The sequence below is a fragment of the Terrapene carolina genome, unplaced genomic scaffold (assembly GCF_002925995.2).
Source record: "Terrapene carolina triunguis isolate 2854851 unplaced genomic scaffold, T_m_triunguis-2.0 Scaffold93, whole genome shotgun sequence".
Lineage (NCBI taxonomy): Eukaryota > Metazoa > Chordata > Testudines > Emydidae > Terrapene > Terrapene triunguis.
The window spans coordinates 4,551,767-4,571,853 of record NW_020664444.1 but is presented as its reverse complement, the minus strand read 5'-3'; the positions used below and the strand labels follow the sequence as shown (position 1 = coordinate 4,571,853).

Sequence of the window (20,087 nt, the reverse complement as noted above, 5' to 3'; positions counted from 1 at the left end):
AAAGGCAGCTGTTTCCCCTCCTTTAATCCGATTAAAGCGAACAATCTCACTCTAGCGTTCGCTCGCGGGGATGCCCAGGGAGACAGCAGAAACTTGCGAACATCAGACAGGTGGTGGGAGAACAAAATGCATCAGGGTTGCCCACTCTCCCTTTCTGCTGTTCTCAAGAGGGAAGAAAAAACCGAGACTTCATGTGGGGGATTTGTGACACTTTAATATATTCCTGGAAAGAGATGGCTCAGTGGTGCAGAAAGACCCACCATCAAGAAAAAAAGAGGGGGTTTATACTGAAAAAACGTCACTAAGCCCCTTAGATACATAAGGGATTTGGAACGAAAGGACATTTCAGCAGAATTAACCTTGGAGGCGGCTTTGCAAAAAGATTTCTTGAATGAAAAAAAGAGAGATGAGAGATAAAGAAGTACAAGTCCTTTCCACGGGCCATCAGCTCCTGCATTCATTAGGTGCTTTAGAAAATCTTTATTGCTCAATTTCAGCCATTCCCTCCACCCCTTTGTAAATCACAAGTACTGCTGCTATGTATGGTTTGCATTTTTTTTAAATTATTATTATTAAAATGATCAAAGTTGATAGCCCAGCAAGCACATCAGCATGTAAATTTCACCCAACTTCTATAATTAATTCAAATATTTAAATTAACTTTCTTGAGCCATTTTCTTTCCCTCTGAAATCCTGGTCCATGCTCCCAGGGGAGTTCTGTGCAATGCCAAATGAAAGGGATTTTGGCTGGGGGTTAGAGCAGAGGACCTAGGTTCTATCCCTGGCTCCGTCAATGACACACTTTGTGACCGTGGGCAAATCATTTAACCTTGCTGTGCCTCAATTTCCCCACCTGTAAAATGGGAATAACATTTTCCTACCTCATTGGAGGTGTGAGGCTTAATTAACACACTATATAAACAAAAATGCGTTAATTGGATTTTTTTAGTACTTCTTATCAGAGCATCTGAAAGCGATTTATAGAGCATTTTGGTGTTACTTCCATTTTACACAGAGCTGGCTACAGGGACTTGATCCCACCCACAGATCAGTCAGTGGCAGAATTGGGAAAAGATTCATAGATAAGACCAGAAGGGACCACTGTTGTCATCCAGTCTGACCTCTAAATGACACAAGTCAAATCATAGGAGTCCCAGAATTAATTCTTGTTTGAAATATAACACCTTCTATTGATGTGCTTATAACCAGCTATACAAAGCTACTCATATCTGTTAAATGCCTATAACATCTATTAATTGTTTTATAAATGGAATCCATATAAAGTCTGAGAATAAAATTTGAACATAGCTAAGTAGGATCAGCACGAACAGGGTTCTTCTCTGCTGAATTCAGCTTACAAACTGCAGCCAGCATTTTAGAAAAGGCTAAGAGATTTCTAGTGTGCACCGAACTGTGCATCTCAGAGTCCAGATACAATTCATTTTCATCTGTCGCCGTGCTTCCCATTTTCAGCCACAACTGGAAGCAGAAATATGATATACGTAGGATACGTGTTGGTAGCCTGGCTGAAAAGCTCAAGAAGGTAGGGTTGAGCAGATGAACTAGAACTTGTCAAAGTTTTCCAAAATTCAATTTTTCAATTGGGGGAAAACAAAAAAAACCAAAAACCCACGAAGAAAAACTTTTGCAAAAAGCTTTTGCATTCGGCAACCAGTTCTAACCTGAACCTTTGCTTCTCCTGAACCTCCCGAGGTTTGCCACTGTTTATTTGCATTCCTTTGCTTTGAAATGGCAAGTTTTGGGGGGGACTAGACAGCTCAGAGGACTATCACCTCTTTATCACTATATCATTACCTAGACTTTAGCAAAGCTTTTGATACGGTCTCCCACAGTTTTCTTGCCAGCAAGTTAAAAAAGTATGGATTGGATGAATGGACTATATGGTGGATAGAAAGCTGGCTAGATTGTCAGGCTCAATGGGTACTGATCAATGGCTCGATGCCTGGTTGGCAGCCGGTATCAAGCGGAGTGCCCCAGAGGTTGGTCCTGGGGCCGGTTTTGTTCAACATCTTCATTAGTGATATGGATGATGGGATGGATTGCACCCTCAGCAGGTTTGCGGATGACACTAAGCTGGGGGGAGAGGTAGATATGCTGGAGGGTAGGGATATGGTCCAGAGTGACCTAGACAAATTAGAGGATTGGGCCAAAAGAAATCTGATGGGGTTCAACAAGGACAAGTGCAGAGTCCTGCACTTAGGACGGAAGAATCCCATGCACTGCTACAGACTAGGGACCGACTGGCTAAGCAGCAGTTCTGCAGAAAAGGACCTAGGGATTACAGTGGACGAGAAGCTGGATATGAGTAAGCAGTGTGCTCTTGTTGCCAAGAAGGCTAACGGTATATTGGTTTGCATTAATAGAAGCATTGCCAGCAGGTCTAGGGAAGTGATTATTCCCCTCTATTCGGCACCGGTGAGGCCACATCTGGAGTACTGCATCCAGTTTTGGGCCCCCCATTACAGGAAGGATGTGGACAAATTAGAGAGAGTCCAGCGGAGGGCACCAAAAATGATTAGGGGGCTGGGGCACATGACTTTTGAAGAGAGACCGAGGGAACTGGGCTTATTTAGTCGGCAGAAGAGAAGAGTGAGGGGGGATTTGATAGCTGCTTTCAACTACCTGAGGGAGGGTTCCAAAGAGGATGGAGCTCAGCTGTTCTCAGTGGTGCCAGGTGACAGAACAAGGAGTAATGATCTCAAGTTGCAGTGGGGGAGGTTTAGGAGGGATATTAGGAACAACTTTTTCACTAGGAGCTCCTGGCTGCGGGAGAGACCGCTCTGCTGCCGGACAGTTCCTGAAGCGAGTGGGTGGGTTTGCAGGGGGCTCCCTGCATGGCCAAGGCCAGGGTACCGGATCCCTGCAAGTGCTACGTGCAGGGGAGGCTGCCCTCACAGACTACTATCAATAGTTATTTTTTTCCCCCATCGATGTGTGTGTGTCAGATGAAATCGACATTTACCAATGACTAACGGTTTCCATCGAATCCTTTCCAGCCTACGCATGGGTTTTTTTGTACAGCTCGAGAAAGGAATTAAAAGTTTTCAGACCCACACCTTTCCCAGTGACCATATTCTTCCCATGGGGCTTATATCAACATCTGCTCTGATTTGTCCATCAGAATGCAAGCAATTCCTTCTTATTGCGGTTAAAAAACAATGATGTCTAACAAATGACAACTAGAATGGAATATCCACTCTGGACAGTGAGATGACACCCATTAACCATCTGCTAACGAAAGTGGGGTTTCTGTTTACGGGGATTAGATACAAGCAGCTGCTCACACCCTCCCACCTATTAAAGAGTTAACTGCAAAGCATCAGCCGCCAGATTTAGAAGCCTGCTGTAAAGCAGAGAGAGGGCATGACCCCGAAATACCCATGAAAGAACCTTCTACAAAAATGAAAAAGCCAGAGACAAGACAGATTGGTGAAAGTTAAGGAGGATAAAACAAAGTCTGATTAGCAAGTGGGAGGGCAGTGAGGGGGTGGAAGAGCATGGGTATTGTGGGGGCAGGGTTATGTTTAAAGTCAACAGGCAGAGAAATGAATGTGATATTTTAGCCAGTTTGCCATCTGCTCCTAACCTCTGAAATACCTGCTTTTCCCCAAGACTGCAGCAGGAGTGAGCGCTTAGCCCAGCCCGTGAGCTTTCTTGCTCTGATTACATAACCGAGCAGATCTGTGACGTCCTCGGTCACTGTTCTGACTCTTGCAATTTTTGTTCTGAATCTTGAGGGGACATTGCCGAGCATTTTTAAAGCTGGAACCGTTTTGTCTTGTATGCAGAGAGAGGGAACGCAGCAAAGAAAAGATCCAAGCGCTCGCTGATTGCGGGAATGTCCAAGGCTGTAAACAGTGAAGGCTCTTGAGTATTATTAGCTCAGCATTTTCCTGGGTGAGCTTTTAAACTTTTGGATGATCTAATGCAGCTTCCATGCTAAAACAGGGAAACCTTTTGGACCAACTCTGAGGACAACGCATTCAACTGAAATGTTATTAAAAATGAACTGCCAGATTGGCTCAGAGAATCTAGTCAGTATTTTGTCTGCACCCAGGGCTGGCACCAGCTGCTTCGGAGGAAGGTTTCTTTCACAGTTATGGCATAAGCTTCCCCCACGGAAACCTGACCTCCAGTAGTCAGAGGGCTGCCGTATGCCCTCAAACGTGAAAAATAAATGCATAGATTCATAGATTCTAGGACTGGAAGGGACCTCGAGAGGTCATCGAGTTCAGTTCCCTGCCCGCATGGCAGGACTAAATATGGGCTAGACCATCCCGGATAGACATTTCTCTAACCTACTCTTAAATATCTCCAGAGATGGAGATTCCACAACCTCCCTAGGCAATTTATTCCAGTGTTTAACCACCCTGACAGTTAGGAACTTTTTCCTAATGTCCAACCTATTCTCACTCTGGATATTTCTATTCGCTACTGAAATGTCTAATACCACGTTGAATCCCGCCAAGATCTTCGGCCTCACCAATCTCTTGTGGCAATGAGTACCACGGGCTAATTGCATGTGAGAGAAGAACTATTTCCTTTTATCCCTTTCGAATCTGCTGCCTTCCCGTTTCACCTAATGACCCCGGGCGATCAAGTGTTTGCGTCACAAAGGCCTTTTACCGCACGCGATTGCTCAACGCATACTCACGGCTCCAGTTTGTAGACATACTGCCCCTCGGGAGTGCGCTGCTGGTGGTAGGTCAGGTTATAGGCCAGCATTGTACTGATCAGGTCAGCCAGCTGCTGCTTCTCCTTGAGACTGTACAGCTGCGTGTTCACCTGTAAAGAAATAACCCAAACTGAGACCCCTTCACACAAGGGCTAGCTAGCTATCACTCTAAGGTACCTATCTGGCCCCCACTACCAAAGTATCTGAGCACCTATAATCGTCAGAGCAGCATTATCCTCATCAGAGACATGGGGAAACTGAGGCAGGGAGTGGCTAAGTGACTTACCCAAGGTCACACAGGAAGTCTGTGAAACAGCAGGGCCTGGAACCCTGGTCTCCTACACTCAACTGCCGTCTCACTCATGCCTGTTCTGTATGTAAACACCTCTCAGCTTCACAGAGGGACAACAGAGAGGGTCCCAGGTCAGTCAAACCCCTTTGTGATCTAGGCTTCAATTAGGCAGCAGTTTGCAAGATTATACACGCTAAAGAAAGACCCTCTCTCTCCTCCTCTTCCATCACGACCCCCAGCCAGGGGGGATTTCAGCAGGACGACAGAAGCGGCGGTGAGGGAAGAGGGGTCTCCGCACAGAGCAGGTGCAGGTAACCTGCGGCACCAGAGCACTAACGCAGAACACGCCAGGCTTTGCCATGGACGCCCCCACCGGCTGGCACAAAGGGATCAGCCATGCGGGAGGGCTTGAGAAAGGAATGGGGCTCAATTTGAGCTTGCCCCTGCTGGCTGAGAACTCTTCCCGAGGCAAACACAGGAAGGCTGACCTGAGCCCACTAGCTGTGAGCAACTGCAGCTCCACTGAATTCAGCAGAGGTGCACTGGCTTGCACCAGGACTGAATGTGGCTCCTATCGCCTAGTTCCTGCAGCTGGACTCTCCGGGACCAGGCAACAGGGCTTCCATTCAAGGCCTTCCCCTTTGCAATTAGCTCCCTGTTGCGTGATGAAGAGCAAGACACACGCCTACTTTGCAGCAGTTGGCATTTGATCAGCTGTTCCGGTGGTGGTGCTTGGTTCCTTTCTGTACCCTCTCCTAATGCAGCAGGTGGGCACAGACAGCCTCAGGGCGACAGTGGCAGCCCCGTTGGTCCTCATTTTATTTATTCCTCCCCTTGGGAGCATCGTATGAAGTGTCCAGGGTTGCATTTATGTAACCAAAGCTGCTGTTACAAGGATGAGTTAAAATTCCTCAGTGCTGGACAGAGAGTGGGAGATCGACCTGGTCCAGCACTGAAACAGGAGCACAACCTGCACTAAACCAGGGACTCAAAGTGACGGCTGTTATTACCACGTCTGAAATATACACGTGACGATTAGCCAGTCTGGCACGGGGCGGGGGAGAAAACAAAATCCTCTTCCCCCTTCAACACAGACTCTGGGCTCTTCTGAAGCCTGAGCCAGGCAATATCATTTGAAAGACTGGGGTTAGGGGCGCTGCTAGCACAGATAGACCAGGCAGGGTTTGCATTAAGCTGCTGGCTCTATGAACTCCTCCAGCCAACGGCTGCAAACCCAGCAGCACCCTCAACGGAGCGGGAAAGACAAAATCTGCCCTCCAGCCTCTGTGATTTATTACTTGAACAGTCAATGAGGTGCAAATTCGCCCTGAAAAGCCATTTCTCCGGCAGCTCGTGCTCTGCAATGCCCACGCCCTCACCCTCACCAGCAATGAAATCCCAAGAGCCTACAGCACCAGTGGCCGGCTAGCAAGCTGCCGCCGGCCCACGAGCGGTGCAACGCGGCATTTTCTAACACACAGAGAAACGTGTCCGTGTGCAGTATGAAAATTCCGCCCAGCTGGGGAAGGAGAGGACACGGAACAGGCCTGGGTAGCTACATCGTGGGAGAGGAATTGTCCTGAGCCTTGCTGGTACTCACGGCTGGAGAGTAGGTGTCCAGCTAAACCGCCGGCAGCGCAGAGACGCACAGGAGTTACTATCTTGCCCCTGGACCGCTAGGGAATCCTCCCAACAGCAGGCCGGTCCTCCTGGGGTGGAACCTGCCAGCAGCAGAGCATGGAGTGGCTGTAGGATGCCAGAGAGCTCTAGCCCATGCTGGCATTTAATACAGGACTACAGATAGCAGGCTGCTAGCAGCAGGTGTATCTGAGCACAGCCTGCTCAGGGGCGTGGGAGGGAAGGAGCGGTACCTAAAACGAGCGACAGAAATCCTGGTTACCAAGTAAAGCAGGAGCCGAGGTCAGCAAGGATGGCGGCCACAACACAGCGTTCAGAGCAATCCAGCGAGATAACAACGAGGCCGGGGGGGAGAGGGGGGGAGGAACGGGGGGGACACAACAACCCATACTAGGAGACAGGGAATTACTAGCTGGGGCTTAACGTGGATGTATCATCTCCCAGGCTCTTTTATGTTTACTATGATGGTACACGAGAGTTTATTCCCTTTATCTTGATTAATGTAACTGGGTAATTCTTATTTCTCATGGTGTCCCGCATGTAACCCCATTCACGAATGCTAGTTCGTGTGAAAATACGCGTATATAAGTGACTTATAAATGACTTCGTCCTCCACTGGGCAAGAGACAGACAAGATGGTTATCGAGACAAGGCAGCCTATTTCCAAAGACGAGTGGTTAAAGTTAAGGCTCCAACTCCTGTAAGCAGCCCCATTTGTAGACGGGCTGAGCACCTGCACCCCCTCCCTACTTCAGTGGAAGTTTGCTGGGTCCTCAGCACTTTGGAAGAAAATCAGGGAACTTATTTGCCTAGATATGGCGTGAGAAACTGAAATTTGGACATACGGCTTTGGAAATCTGGGCCCATATTTAGAGGTTGTTACAGCATTGAATCCAAACCCTGCTCCCGGATAAACTGGTAGAAATGCAACATAATTGCACTGGAATCAATGGAGATATTGCAGATTTACTCTGCAGTAACAGAGCAAATGTTAGCCCTTGATCTACAGTATATACAACTTCATTACTTACCAAAGTGTTGTATCCAGGCAACCTATGGCCTACGCTAAATACACTGCAGCTATGGGAAAGAGACTATGCTAATAATTGGACTTTTACGCAAGGCCCTTCATCCTCAAAGATTCTAACACACGCTATTAAACTATATCAATAAGATGCAGCCATTTCTGGGGAGGAGGTTGGTAACCGACAAATATCCAGAATGCTGTACAAGGGTGTGTGTAGAACTGGAGTGTGAAGAAGGGAAAATGTAGTTCAAGGGCTTTAGAATAACCCCTTGCTCGCACTAAAAGTAACAGGCTCGTTTATTCACACAAACTACACATTAGCCTTGATTTCTGAGGCTTTGCTGAAAGACAAACAAACAAATACACATAACCGCAGGATGACGGATTAAACAGGTGACACTTTTCAGCAGAAATACCAGATCTTGAAAGACATCTGAATGCAAGATCAAAGTGCTCTGAATAAATAAATGTCACCTTTTAAGCAGCCCCAAGACATTGTTTAGCAATTGCTTTTGCTTCAAGTCCTCTCCTGATTATATACCTTTGTCTAGCTGCCTTACATAGCTGTCCCCTTTAGCCTCTAAATATGGGAAGGTTGCCTCAGGTAAAGCTTGGACGGATGGGTCACGAGATGGGAGCAAGCATGGCATAGCTATATGATGGGGTGCGGTCCCTCACATACCGACCCGTACCAGCAACCCAGGACAAATCCAGCTCCATGAATCAGGACAAACTTTTATAAGGGTTCTGATCCTCATGGAGTGAGGGCTTGTGCCCCGATAGCCATCGAAGGATCGGAAGAAGCTGCCCCTTTGGCAGATTGTTCCACAGTTGTTCATTACCGGGATTCTTGCCTTTTTCTCTGCAGCGCGTAGTACTGATTACCACCTGTCAGAGGACTCGCGATCAGACAGAGCCCTGGCTTGAAGTGGTATATAAATTGCGATGCTCTTCCTTATTTGCATGACAGTAGCGCCTAGAGGACCCCACCGAGATCATGGCCCCGTTGAGCTGGGTGTGCACAACACAGCAAGTGCCCCTACCCCTACCAGCTCACAGTCTAGCCATGCCAGGGTGGAAGGGGAACCAGAGGCAGAGAGCGAAGAAGGGACTTGCCCAAGGTCAGCATTGGGAACAGAACCCAGGTCTTTCAGCTCCCAGTTCAGTGCCCTGTCCATTGAATCAGGGAAAGGAGCGCCCTGGGCTAAACATACTCTGCACCTAGTGTGGACTGACAAGCCACAGTGGAAGCGTTCTCAAGGTCAGATGCCAGGTACATTGGGGAAATTCCATCTACACCAACTGACACAAGCTAGTTCTCTCTGCCCCCACTGGGAGCAGATCCCTTCATCACCATCCACACATTCCCTCTGGACATCCAGCAAGGGGGGGGGGGGGAGGGGCTTTACGTTTCCCACTGATCAGAGACAGGAGCTAGACCAGGACTGGTCTATGCAACAGCTTCTCCTGGCATACCAGTTATTCCTCACCGTCCCACCCTCTCCAGAGTTTTGCTCTGGTTTGCCCACAACGAAGTTAGTGCGGCAGGAGCCGAAATGAATTTAGTGAGCGGGGAGGTAGAGGCTGAGGGGTCTTGGCCTGCAAAGTGCCGAGTGTCCTCAACTCCCAGTGATGCCCGATGGAAGTGGAGGACTAAGCACTTTGCAGGACTGAATCCAAAAATCAACAAGAAAGTGCCTGTCGAAATAACACGCACACACGCCAGGGTGGCTCAGGGGCTGGAAGCAGTCTATGGCCTCCTTCACCACTAGGCCATTAGCGGAAACCTAGCCTGGCTCTGCAGTGACCAGAAGTTCCCTCCCCCACGATAGTTGCTTGGTGTCATCGGGTGTCAGTCCATTCCCAACAGCTGCGAGCCCACGCTGTGAAACCCACCATACCAGCGAGTTTGCTCCCCGATTGGCACCGTTGGCGGAGTCCAAGCGGCGTCCATTGGATCAGCCGGGGCTGGATTCCTGCCCCCCAGAACACACTAGGGTAAGGGGTGACTTGATCACAGCCTATACGGATCTACATGGGGAACAACTATTTAATAAGGGGATCTTCAATCGAGCAGAGAAAGGTCGAACACGATCCAATGGCTGGAAGTGGAAGCTAGACAAATTCAGACTGGAAACAGGGTGTAAATTTGTGACAGTGAGAGTAATTAACCATGGGAACAATTTGAATCCTGGTGGATTCTCCAGCAGGGGCAATTTTTAAACCAAGATTGGCTGTTTTTCTAGAAGATCTGCTCCAGGAATTATTTTGGGGGCAGGTTTCTGGCCTGCGTTATACAGGAGATCAGACTAGATCGTCACAGTGGTCCCTGCTGGCCTTGGAATTTATGAATCAGAGCTGACGTAACAGTGAAAGAGAAGCTACTTCTCCACTCCCCAAAGACGTCCACTCAACAGCTTCCGTCAGCCCTATCTTTCTTCCCCTCACTTACGCGCAATAGCTGCTGCCGCGCTGTGATTTTTAATTTATCAGGGACGGATTCCTGCAGCACATATTAAAATAAAAAAAGGCAGAAAGGAAAAATAAAATTAAGCCCAATAATCCTTCGGCCCCGATCGCTGGTTTCAGCTGGTTTCCAAGGAGCCAAGCGACTCGCAACTGAGCAAATAAACTCAGCGCACATCATTGTGCGGCTTTCCAGGGCTATTTTTAAACACGTTTGTGGAGGGCTGCACAGACAATATTTAGCGTGCCGGTACCGTGCTTTTCTTCCCCTGCAGGTGCATTTTAGACACCACAATACATAAACACACCGCAGTGACCACCTGCCATTTGCATATGTTCCCAATCAAGGCCTTTCTAAAAACACGGCAGCCTCCAGAAAGAAACAGCCTATTGCACCGAAGACTCTGGGAAGCCTGCTTTGATTTATTAGACTCTCTACCTTTAGTTGTATCAATGTCAGTTAAAGACCTTCCCCTCAAGAACATAAGGCCTTTCTGTACAGAGTGACCTAGGAGCTAGTACAGGAAGATGGGCTGCAGGGAGTCAGGACTCCTGGGTTCTGTCACCAGCTTGCTGTGTTAGCTTGGGTAAAACACAGTTTACCTCTCAGAAAAATGGGAGGAAACACACACAAGCTACTTAAAGTTTTATTCCTTTGAGATGGCTGAAGGAAGACAAATAAGTGCAAAAATGGAACAATTTTTACTAGCAACTTTAAAGCTGATAAATCCCCAAGAGAATCCTTCGTCACTGACTGAGCTGTGCATACAGTGGACAATAAGCTACGTACCTTTCCCTGCCAATTTATTTCACAGGAAAACTCAGGATGCATGAGAACACATTTTTACTGCATTGTGACATCTGATAACCAGAATATAACCAAGCCTGACAAGGCAGCAGCTGTGTTCAAAACATGAGTGTGAGCAGAGATGTTTGCAAAAATAAAATAAAATAAAGCCCAAACTGTATGTGTGTGTAATCAAATACAAATCAGGAAAGTTTCCGCAGCATTCAATGCTGAAAGTGACACATGAACTGATAAAGGGCTGCTCCACCCCCTACAGAAGGGGAGGAAGGCCTGTTGCAGAGAAATGACAAAGGGAAGTTACAGATAAACCAGATGAAAGTCCTAGTGTGTAACAGCAGAAATCTGTGTCAAGAAAGAAAAGCTGACGTGACGGCATTTTTTAAAAGATCTACGTCTAATGGCGGAGCCACGGCAGGGATCCGAGGAAGTAACAATGCGTTGCACTTGCTCTCTGCTGACCTGAGGCTTACAACTGCAGACGATGCCATTCTGCAGATGGGGAAACAGAGGCAGAGATATTAAGTGACTTGCCTGAGGTCATGCAGGAGGTCAGCGACAGAGCCTGGGATAGAAACCAGCTTTCTTCACTCCCAGGCTCTAAGTGCTGGACAATATGGTCCCATCCTATTGCTCTCGTGGGTGGTGGATTATGCCAACCACCACCCGTTCCTATCACAACGGTGCTCCCCCACCTAGCTGGGAGCGTGGAAAGCTCATCTCCTCGATGGCATCTACCATTTCACCAGAGCCTGGGGCCACCCAGGGATTCTCTGAAGCCAAAGGAGTTTGGTGCTTGTACCCCCGAACCCAGCTCTGATGCAGGAGCAATTGGCCAGGTCCCACCATTTCACAGAGCACAGCGCTCAAAGGGGTGTTCTCAGCTATAAACCTTCCTTCCCTGTTCCCCAGTTGCTGCTCCTCAATTCAGACCCGCAGCACTGCCTGCTACACCAGGCCTGGGGGAAGCACCATGCTCGGTGCCCGTCTGGTGACATGCACCAATAGGGGGCTCTGAGGAAGAGTCCGAATTCCTGTTTGCTTCTGACCCAGTGACAATGAGGCTGGGAAAACCCCACGCCAACTTCTCCCTGCCAGGATAGAAGCCACACTCAGTCCATCCACTGCAGGACTGGCAGGCTGTTCCCCAGACTCATTTGTGGCCACTAAGGGACAATCGACCTCCCTTTGGTACTTCGGTGCCCCACCCGCCATTAATGGTAACTGGTGGCCTCAGCACCTTTAATGCATTAAGCCTCACACCTCTCCTTTGAGCAGAGCGGGGCTGTGATTCCCATTTTACAGATGGGGAAGCGAGGCCCAGAGAGACTAAGTGATTTGCACAAGGGCACACAGGAAGTTTGTGGCAGAGCCAGGAATTGAACCTGGCTCTCCAGTGTGCCAACCTAACCCGCTATCCACTAGACCACTCCCTTCCTTCTTCCTCTGGGTGAATGGTCGAAGCCAGCCATCAGACATGCAAAGGATAGAACGTGCCAGCACTTTACAGGGACCCAACCTTAGTGCTGCTAACTCTGGGTCGTACCGAGCATCCCTGAGAGCTTTTAACTCTTGACTTCAGGTGCTCTGTCCATAGGATGATCCTAATCTGGTGTAGCTGGGAGTGAGGATCCCCCCAGAAAGGGGAAGAATCTGATCAACAGGAGAGCATAAAGGAACAACCTCCACCTGGCAGGACTGGGCCTTCTGTCACGGCTTGTATCCTAGCAATGCCAGTTACAAGACCACCGAGCCTTAGCTTCCCAACCATGGGGGATGCATCTGGAACACAGGTGAGGTTAACCGAGGGACGAGCGCAATTAAGCCGTAAAACCTTTAAACGCAAAAACAACATGAAGTAGATTTTTTCCCCTGATACAAGGAGGACAGTTAATACCCAGGAGGATTAAAGCACTGAGAGGGGAGGGGAAAGAGTTTCCTATTAGGGACACAATGTGCTTGATGGAGCGGGGAGCCTTCTCAGCAGGCCAAAAGGAAAATCCACCATGACATCTAACTGAGTGCCCAGGTAACTGAAACCAGCCACCCCTGTACAAAACAAGAGCTGCTGAATAGAGACGCGCCATCCAGGGAGAAAGCGGCCTGCACTCCTCAGCAACTGCAACGTACGGGCCTGCACCAGAGCAACGTCCATGTGGGTTGGAGTGAGCGACACCAAACAGGGATCAGAGAGGAAAGCACTAGTGTCCCAGAACCCACTGGGGGTGCTTTGATCCCGTCCTAACACAACAGCGTGTTCTCCTCTGGCTGCACTCACAGACCAAATCTTGCTCTATACCCCGCTTCTGCTCCCGGCCGGTCTCTGTGCTCTCTGCTGGTACAAGAGCTCTTCCTTCAGCTCTGGCTACCTGTCTCTCCCCCTCACTGGCCGGCTGCCTGTACGCCTCTGCTCTGGCCTCATTGCTTTGGTTTGACCTTCACAGACACCCTAATTCTTTAGGCACCGGGGACTTACCAGGACTGTTTATGTCCCACCTATGGAAGTGCAAACTGACACGTAAGTGCATAAGAACAGACACATGCGCGAACACCCCCCTCCCCAAGCGGCTGATTACCAGAGGTGCCAAGTTCTTGCAGCTCCTACTGACTTCAGCTGTAGGCACTCAGCACTACCCCACAGACCCCGAACGTCCAGCATCGGGACTGGGATGTCCTCTCACAGCAGCCCCACTTTAAAGCTAACCCAAAGGTTGGGGCACTAGGCTCTGGGGTGGCGGGCTCAGCCCCTTTCTATTCTCTGCAATTCATACCCCATCCCCATCTGCTGCTCGGAATTATTCAGAGCATTCTGGGACCCAGTTTGTGCGAGGGACACTTTCCAAAGGGATGGTTCCCGCTGCCCCATGGACAAGCACAAAGCACTTGCCACCGGCACGGAGACATGCGCAGGGGTCACTCACCGGCCTGAGCTTTGGGGAGATGATGTCTAGGAGCAGACAGAGTGCCTCCAGGATGAGAGGCTGCGGCCCCGCGCGGCTCCGAGAGCTGGGCGCGATCCCCGATATCATGGACGCCACGAGATTCTGCATCTGGTTCAGTTTGGTCAGAGCCTGGTTTAAGACAGAGCAGGAAACCTGTGAGCCACTGTGTTGCAAACGCACTTAGATCCAAAGGCAAATCACCTAGGAACCCAGGAGTCCGAGTCAAGCTCCCCTGCTCCAACGGCTGCTTCCTTCCAGCAACACAGCTGTAACCATCTCACCTACAGAAAGGAAGCCAATAACCCTCCCTCCTAGGCCCCAAAGCACCGGCCCAGGCCCATTAGTTCTCAGTACTTGCCTCATACTGGCTGTTGGGATAGGCTAGTCTGGGGATGCTGGACGCAGCAAAGAGCAAATGAAAAGCAACGGGGAGGAAGGGCGGGTATCTCATCAGCTGGAAGTTCTGGCCGTGCATCACGGTGCTGCTGACTATGTCGGAGAAGCCCAGCCACTCCAGAGCCAGACACACCGCGCTGAAATTGGAATCCTTTAACTTCATGTTCAGGAAGTTGTCGTACAGGCCCTGGAAGGAACAGAGCAGAGCGACGGTTACATATCGATCCTGACTAGACAGCCGGTCACCTACATAGCTGGGAGTCAGGGTTTCAAGCATCCCACTAATATGTAGTTCAACTGCTGTGTATCCACCTCCTGCACTATCCAGAAGTAACAGCAAATCAATCCTTGTGGCATCTGCCTGTTAGACGCACACAGGCAACTGAACGGGTTTTATTTATTTGTGACAACCAGCAATCCGATCGGCTGCTCTTGCCCAATCCCAAGTTTGATCACAGTTGGCGTATCACAATGACCGGACTTTATCATGCTTCTTAATTCTTACCCTTTGAAGACTAAAGGCCACGTTTACATAACGGTGCATTTGTGGGGGCGCAGGTGAGGCGGACAATTACCGTTCCTGCGTCACAATTGTATGTACAAGCATCGTATTTGCCCATGAAAATGTGAGATTTCCAACAACAGTGTGTGCAAAATGAGCATCTAAATGATTGCACCTTTGTGCAGGTACCCAGCTGCAAAAATAAAGGCCTATAGATCTTTAGCCAATTAGAACAGTATGAAGTTATCAGTGTTTCCATCAGAAAGTATTTGTTGTACCTCCAAAAAGAATTTAAAGGGTGCCTTTCAGGTTTTTAAGCATTGGCACCCCCACACCCCTAATCAAAGGGAACTGTAAACATTTATAATTTGTGATAGTTAATTGAAGAAGAAATCCATTCCCTGGCTAAACTTCCACACAAATGCCCTCATATAAAAACTTGATTTCATTTCACAGTCAGAACGCCTGTGTTGGAAGTCTCCAGACAGCCACCGAGTTCAGTCAGTAACATTCCCAAGATGAACTGAAACTCCCACGCACGCTGCTACTAATCAAGTAGCATCTCTGCCAAGAAAAGTTTTCAGCTCACAAAGGGCTTGTTGCCCAGAGTAAGCAGAACATCACTGAGAAGTCAACGGAACTATACCGACTTCCACCTCAGAGTCTGGTTCACAAAATTCACCCCCCTTTCTCTGGGTAGAATAGCGACATATTTACTTCCCTCTGTCCACCAGGATAAGATACCGGGCCACGTCACGCGACACTGTTGAGTTCAGTCACGACGCACTGCACCGTAACGCCACACGGGAGCGGCTGAGTCCACCATTTCCAAGCTGCCTTGCAGTATCACCACACATTGCATGGAGTTACGGTGGTGTCCAATGGTTCTTTACCCGCCATGGCTGAGATGAACGGCATAAGGCGCCATGATTCTCTCCTCTACCAAGGTATCATAAGGCAGTGGCTCTCAACCAGGGGTCCGGGGCACCCTGGGGGACCGTGAGCAGGTTTCAGGGGGCCCACCAAGCAGGGCCAAGGCTAGACTCCTTGGGGCCCGGGGCAGAAAGCCAAAGCCCCTCTGCCCAGGGCTGAAGCTCGGGGCCCTGAGCCCCGCCACCCGGGGCTGAAGACGAAGCCTGAGCAATGTAGCTTCCCCAGGCAATTGCCCTGCTTGCTACCCTGTAACGCCGGCCCTGGTTTTTATATGCAGAAAACCAGTTGTTATGGCACAGCTGGGCCGTTGAGTTTTTATAGCGTGGGGGGGAGCTCAGAAAGAAAAAGGTTGAGAACCCCTGTCATAAGGGAACCTGGAAGTAATTTTCAGTCACCGCCGTACCATAGTGAAACATGGTTTTTCCCTTTCATTCCATTCTGCAGCCTCTGGCTTGGTCTTATTTTAGAATGGTCAGCTGGCAACAGATGTGGTCTTAGAGACTAAAGCTGCGTGACCTCCCTGGTGTGATGCCAGCTGTAGCTGGTGTTAGCCAGATCTCTGCCTCATAACCTGGGTGGAAAATACCCTGGGGAGGTGGAGGCAACAGCACCTGGCTTTCCTGCTGAAACTGCTGTACCTGAGTGAGCTTCTCTTGCTCCCCAGAAGAGGTGGCGAGGTGCAGGATGTGATGGAACCTTTGGGTGGATGCGTTAAGACCAGCTCTTCCCCCAGCCATGTTTAACAGGTCAGCATCACCTCCCAGGAGGATCTGATTTGGCAAGGAAGGGTCCATTCCAATCCTCTGTCTGGGGAGAGACAAAGGAACAAAGGAGGGAGCGTGGGTGAATAATAAAAGGAAGAAAGGGTGGTGCGGTCCAAAGATAAAGAGATTAGCAGAGCACGCTCAGGCTGTTCAGAATGGCTTTAGCATTGCCCTCCATCCAAGTTACAACCAACCCTGGAGATGGCACAAGAGAACACAAGAATACGAGGTACCCAAGAGCTGCTTAAATGAAGCCCTCTGTGCCGCAGGATATGAATTATGGCCTATGCATTGTATTGGAGATTTCAGATTTCTCCACTGCAAACAAATGCACATAGCTACTCGTTTCTGTAGCCTTAATGGTGCCTGAAACCCCCTCCTCCCACATACTGAACAAACGAGAGTCTGTTTCCTATGCTACCCTGCTCTCTCCACGGTGGAGACCTAACCAGCGCTCCCTTTACCTCTGAACCTTTGGAAGCTGGAAGATCTCCTGCCAGATGGAGAAGAGCCCCTTGTTCTGGTCCTTCAAGCCAATCTTCATTGTCTGCACCATCCTCATGCTGAGCTCTTTCTTGCCTCGGCCATGAAGGAACTGGAAACACAACCAAGAAGTCTGATTAGAGGCAATGCCATGAAGAACGTGAGGGAGGGTCCCTGCTGAAGAGGAAGGCAATTAGGGGCAAGGCAGGAAGAGGCTTTTAGTGGCATTTGACCATTCATCCTTCCAAGCTTGTGCTGATAAAAATGGCAGTTAATGGCACCCGAATCTGACTTCACATACTCGGTCTACAGGTTGATGCTAAGTTGTGATCCCAGAAAGGGGGAAATCTGCTTAACAGGAGAGCTTAAAGACATGAAGTGGAGCAAACTGGATGGACATTTCAAAGGCCCAGTGATGGGATACAGAGCTTTTCCTCTAGACTGCCAGCTGGAATCCAGCCCCGTATCAAGAGCCACAGAGTCTAGACCACCCACAGGCCTGTGGGAAGCGGCAGCTCTGCCGTACCTGCAAGGTGTTTATACACGACCGGATGTCATTCTCCGTCTTCTCACACAGCACCGTGAGCGCCCCTGTATCTGCCTTCATGCCCTGCTTGACGGCAATCTACAGAAAAGGGGGTGAGTGCGTTAGCTCCCGTGTGACACAGGCCTCACAGAGAAATAATCCCGGGCATAACGGCGCTTTGGGTTATACTGACCTCGTACAGTCTCTGCACCAGCCGGGAGGGGGCAGTCTGAGGAAAATTTAAGAGGAACGCTTGCTGTCTCAGCTGCCTCAGAGAGGGGACATACCTGCCAAAGGGGAACACAGAGGCCTTTAAGGATAACCCGTATGGAGGAGGGAAACCAACCAAAATAATGAGCCTGTAGCTACAGACCAGGCCTAACTCCTTTCTTCAGTGGAAGTTTGGTCCATAGGGACCTCTCTATTGCAGACCCTAGCATACATTTACACGTACTGGGTTAAAAGGATCCTGGGTAGGTGAGGGTTTGTAACGCACACAAACAGAGGACTTTGTGATTTAAGAAAGGCTCAAAGGGGCTTAAAAGGTGCCTTCTCTGGGGAGGTTTGATAAGTCACTAAGTTGCCTTGGGAATGCTATGGTGGGCAGATGCTGCTCACGAGAACGTGGTGGGACCAGAAATGTGCCAGCATCTCTCCTGACCAGTGCTAAAATTGTAATTTAGCTGGAGGAGAAAGAAACAGTTGAATGATTAGAGAGAGAGAGAAGGAGGGGAATTGCTCTCAAATAATGAATCACACAGTGTCTTCACCATAGGTCCCCAAAGTGTGGGGCACATCCCCCAAAGGGGACATAGAGGAACGTCCTGGGGTGCGTGGCAGGGCCTGGGCCAGCCCCCATGGGGGCAGGGAGGGAGCGCCACCCAGTCCCTCCCTGCCCCCAGCTCTGCTCCAGTCCTGCCCCCAGCTGCGCCCTCCAGCTCGGGCCTGGCGCCATCCCCAGCCCCAGTGCGGCTCCGTTCCTGGCTCGGGGCTGAGGCTGGGGGCAAGGCCGGGAGCAGAGCCACACCTGGCCATGGGCTCGGCTGCTGGCCCCCACCACAGCCCAGCTGCAGCTCCGCTCCTGTCCATCCACAGCTGCAACTCCAGCTTTGGCTCCCTTACCCCATCCACCCGCCAGCCCCTTCCAGCCATGGCCCCGTTCCCAGCCTGGCAGGGGTGTGTGGACAACGGGGTGTGGGAGGGGAGCGACCCTCAAAAGTTTGGGGACCACTGGTCTTCACAGTCACCCCACACAAACCATGTACTCAGTGTGGTCTGCAGAGAAGGAAGCAAAGCATTCAGAAGTAAAACTAACCACCACCATTCTTTATTCTAGCCCCAGCACCACGGAGCAGCCAGCCAGCAACCCTCTGGTGGTTGGTTCTGGCTTTACGCCTGATCCTATCTTCAATTTCCTGACCCAGAGTGAAAGGCCCCAAATGAAAGATACTAACTGGTCATTGCAAATGCAGATGATTGGCCTTAATAAGATGCCACCTTCCCGTCTCCTTTTTCTGCCACCTGCTCCGCCAGGGTTAGCTGCCGGCTCGGCCTCCGTGTCCTTACGGTTGATGATGTTTAGCAACACGTTAATAGAAGCCTTGAAGAATTGGGTGGGGGGAAAAAAGAGTGAACGTTAGTTATTGAGGGATGCGGGAAAGAGTTAATACGACTGAGCTAATTCTCCACTATGGGGAAAGCCGGGGGGTGGGTCAGGATGCTCGACTCCAGTGCCGCTGGGTGGGGCACTCATCAGCTGGATCTCTCTTCCTCGGGGTCTTCTGCCAAGATCAAGCACAGAACTGGTGTTAGTACGAGATCTGTCCATTATTGGGGGGCGGGCGCCGCGATCCAATCTCTACACTCGACAGTCCTGTACCTATCCTCTCCCCAAGACGCCCAAGTGTACCAAATGCTTTTCTTGGAAGGAAGCCCACAAGCACACAACCCAGTTAAAGGCTTCACCCCATTCTACAACTGAACTCTTCCCCCCCCCTTTTCCGACTTGCTTAGAACCCTCTCGACCTCTTCCCCAGTACGCGCGGCACACATTGCAGACATGAGTCGCCACCACTAGGAGTCAGGCTTTGACATCTCTCATTGGGCCCAGCCAGAGGAGAAGCCAGGCTAAGTTCTCCTCTCTCAGAAAGTTACTGACCAGTCTGGACTTGCAAAGCAGAGCAATGATGACTAATCACATCTGCAGCAAACCACTAAGGGCCAGATTTTTAAAGGTATTAAAGCGTCGAGTGGGATTTTCAAAAGCCTCTAGCCACTGAACTCCCACTGATTTCAGTGGGTGTCAGGCAAGTAGGTGTTTTTGAAAATATCCCTGGGTGCCTAGGTACCTTTCAAAATCTGGCTCTAAGTGTCTCGGTCACTTTCCTGCTCCCCCAACACAGAAGAACCAGTGATGAGGAAACGGTAGGATCTCCCCAGCTACGAAACCCAAGGTTGGGCCCCCCTCACAAGTCACAGGGCTTACAGTTGGCGCACCGTCTATCTCATCAATGACCAGGCAGTTGGGCTTCTCACTGGCCCCCAGCACAGACTTCATCTGAGTAGCAGCTTCAATCCGCGTTTTGAATATGTCTGGGCTGCGGTCATCACTGAAACA

The 20,087-nt window shown here is 49.9% G+C and overlaps 1 protein-coding gene across 2 annotated transcripts in view; it reads right to left on the bottom strand.

Annotated features, from left to right (window-relative positions):
- CHTF18 (chromosome transmission fidelity factor 18) overlaps window positions 1-20,087 on the bottom strand; it is a 46,177-nt gene that overhangs the window by 17,371 nt on the left and 8,719 nt on the right. For both annotated transcript variants that reach the window (XM_024212444.3, XM_024212445.3), the window contains exons 10-18: window positions 19,956-20,079; window positions 18,925-19,070; window positions 17,664-17,757; window positions 17,471-17,569; window positions 16,926-17,056; window positions 16,336-16,504; window positions 14,225-14,449; window positions 13,846-13,995; window positions 4,676-4,806 (exon numbers count right to left, since the gene is read on the bottom strand). In XM_024212444.3, the coding sequence (XP_024068212.2) occupies window positions 4,676-4,806; window positions 13,846-13,995; window positions 14,225-14,449; window positions 16,336-16,504; window positions 16,926-17,056; window positions 17,471-17,569; window positions 17,664-17,757; window positions 18,925-19,070; window positions 19,956-20,079 (1,269 nt within the window). The remainder of the gene's footprint in view (window positions 1-4,675; window positions 4,807-13,845; window positions 13,996-14,224; window positions 14,450-16,335; window positions 16,505-16,925; window positions 17,057-17,470; window positions 17,570-17,663; window positions 17,758-18,924; window positions 19,071-19,955; window positions 20,080-20,087) is intronic.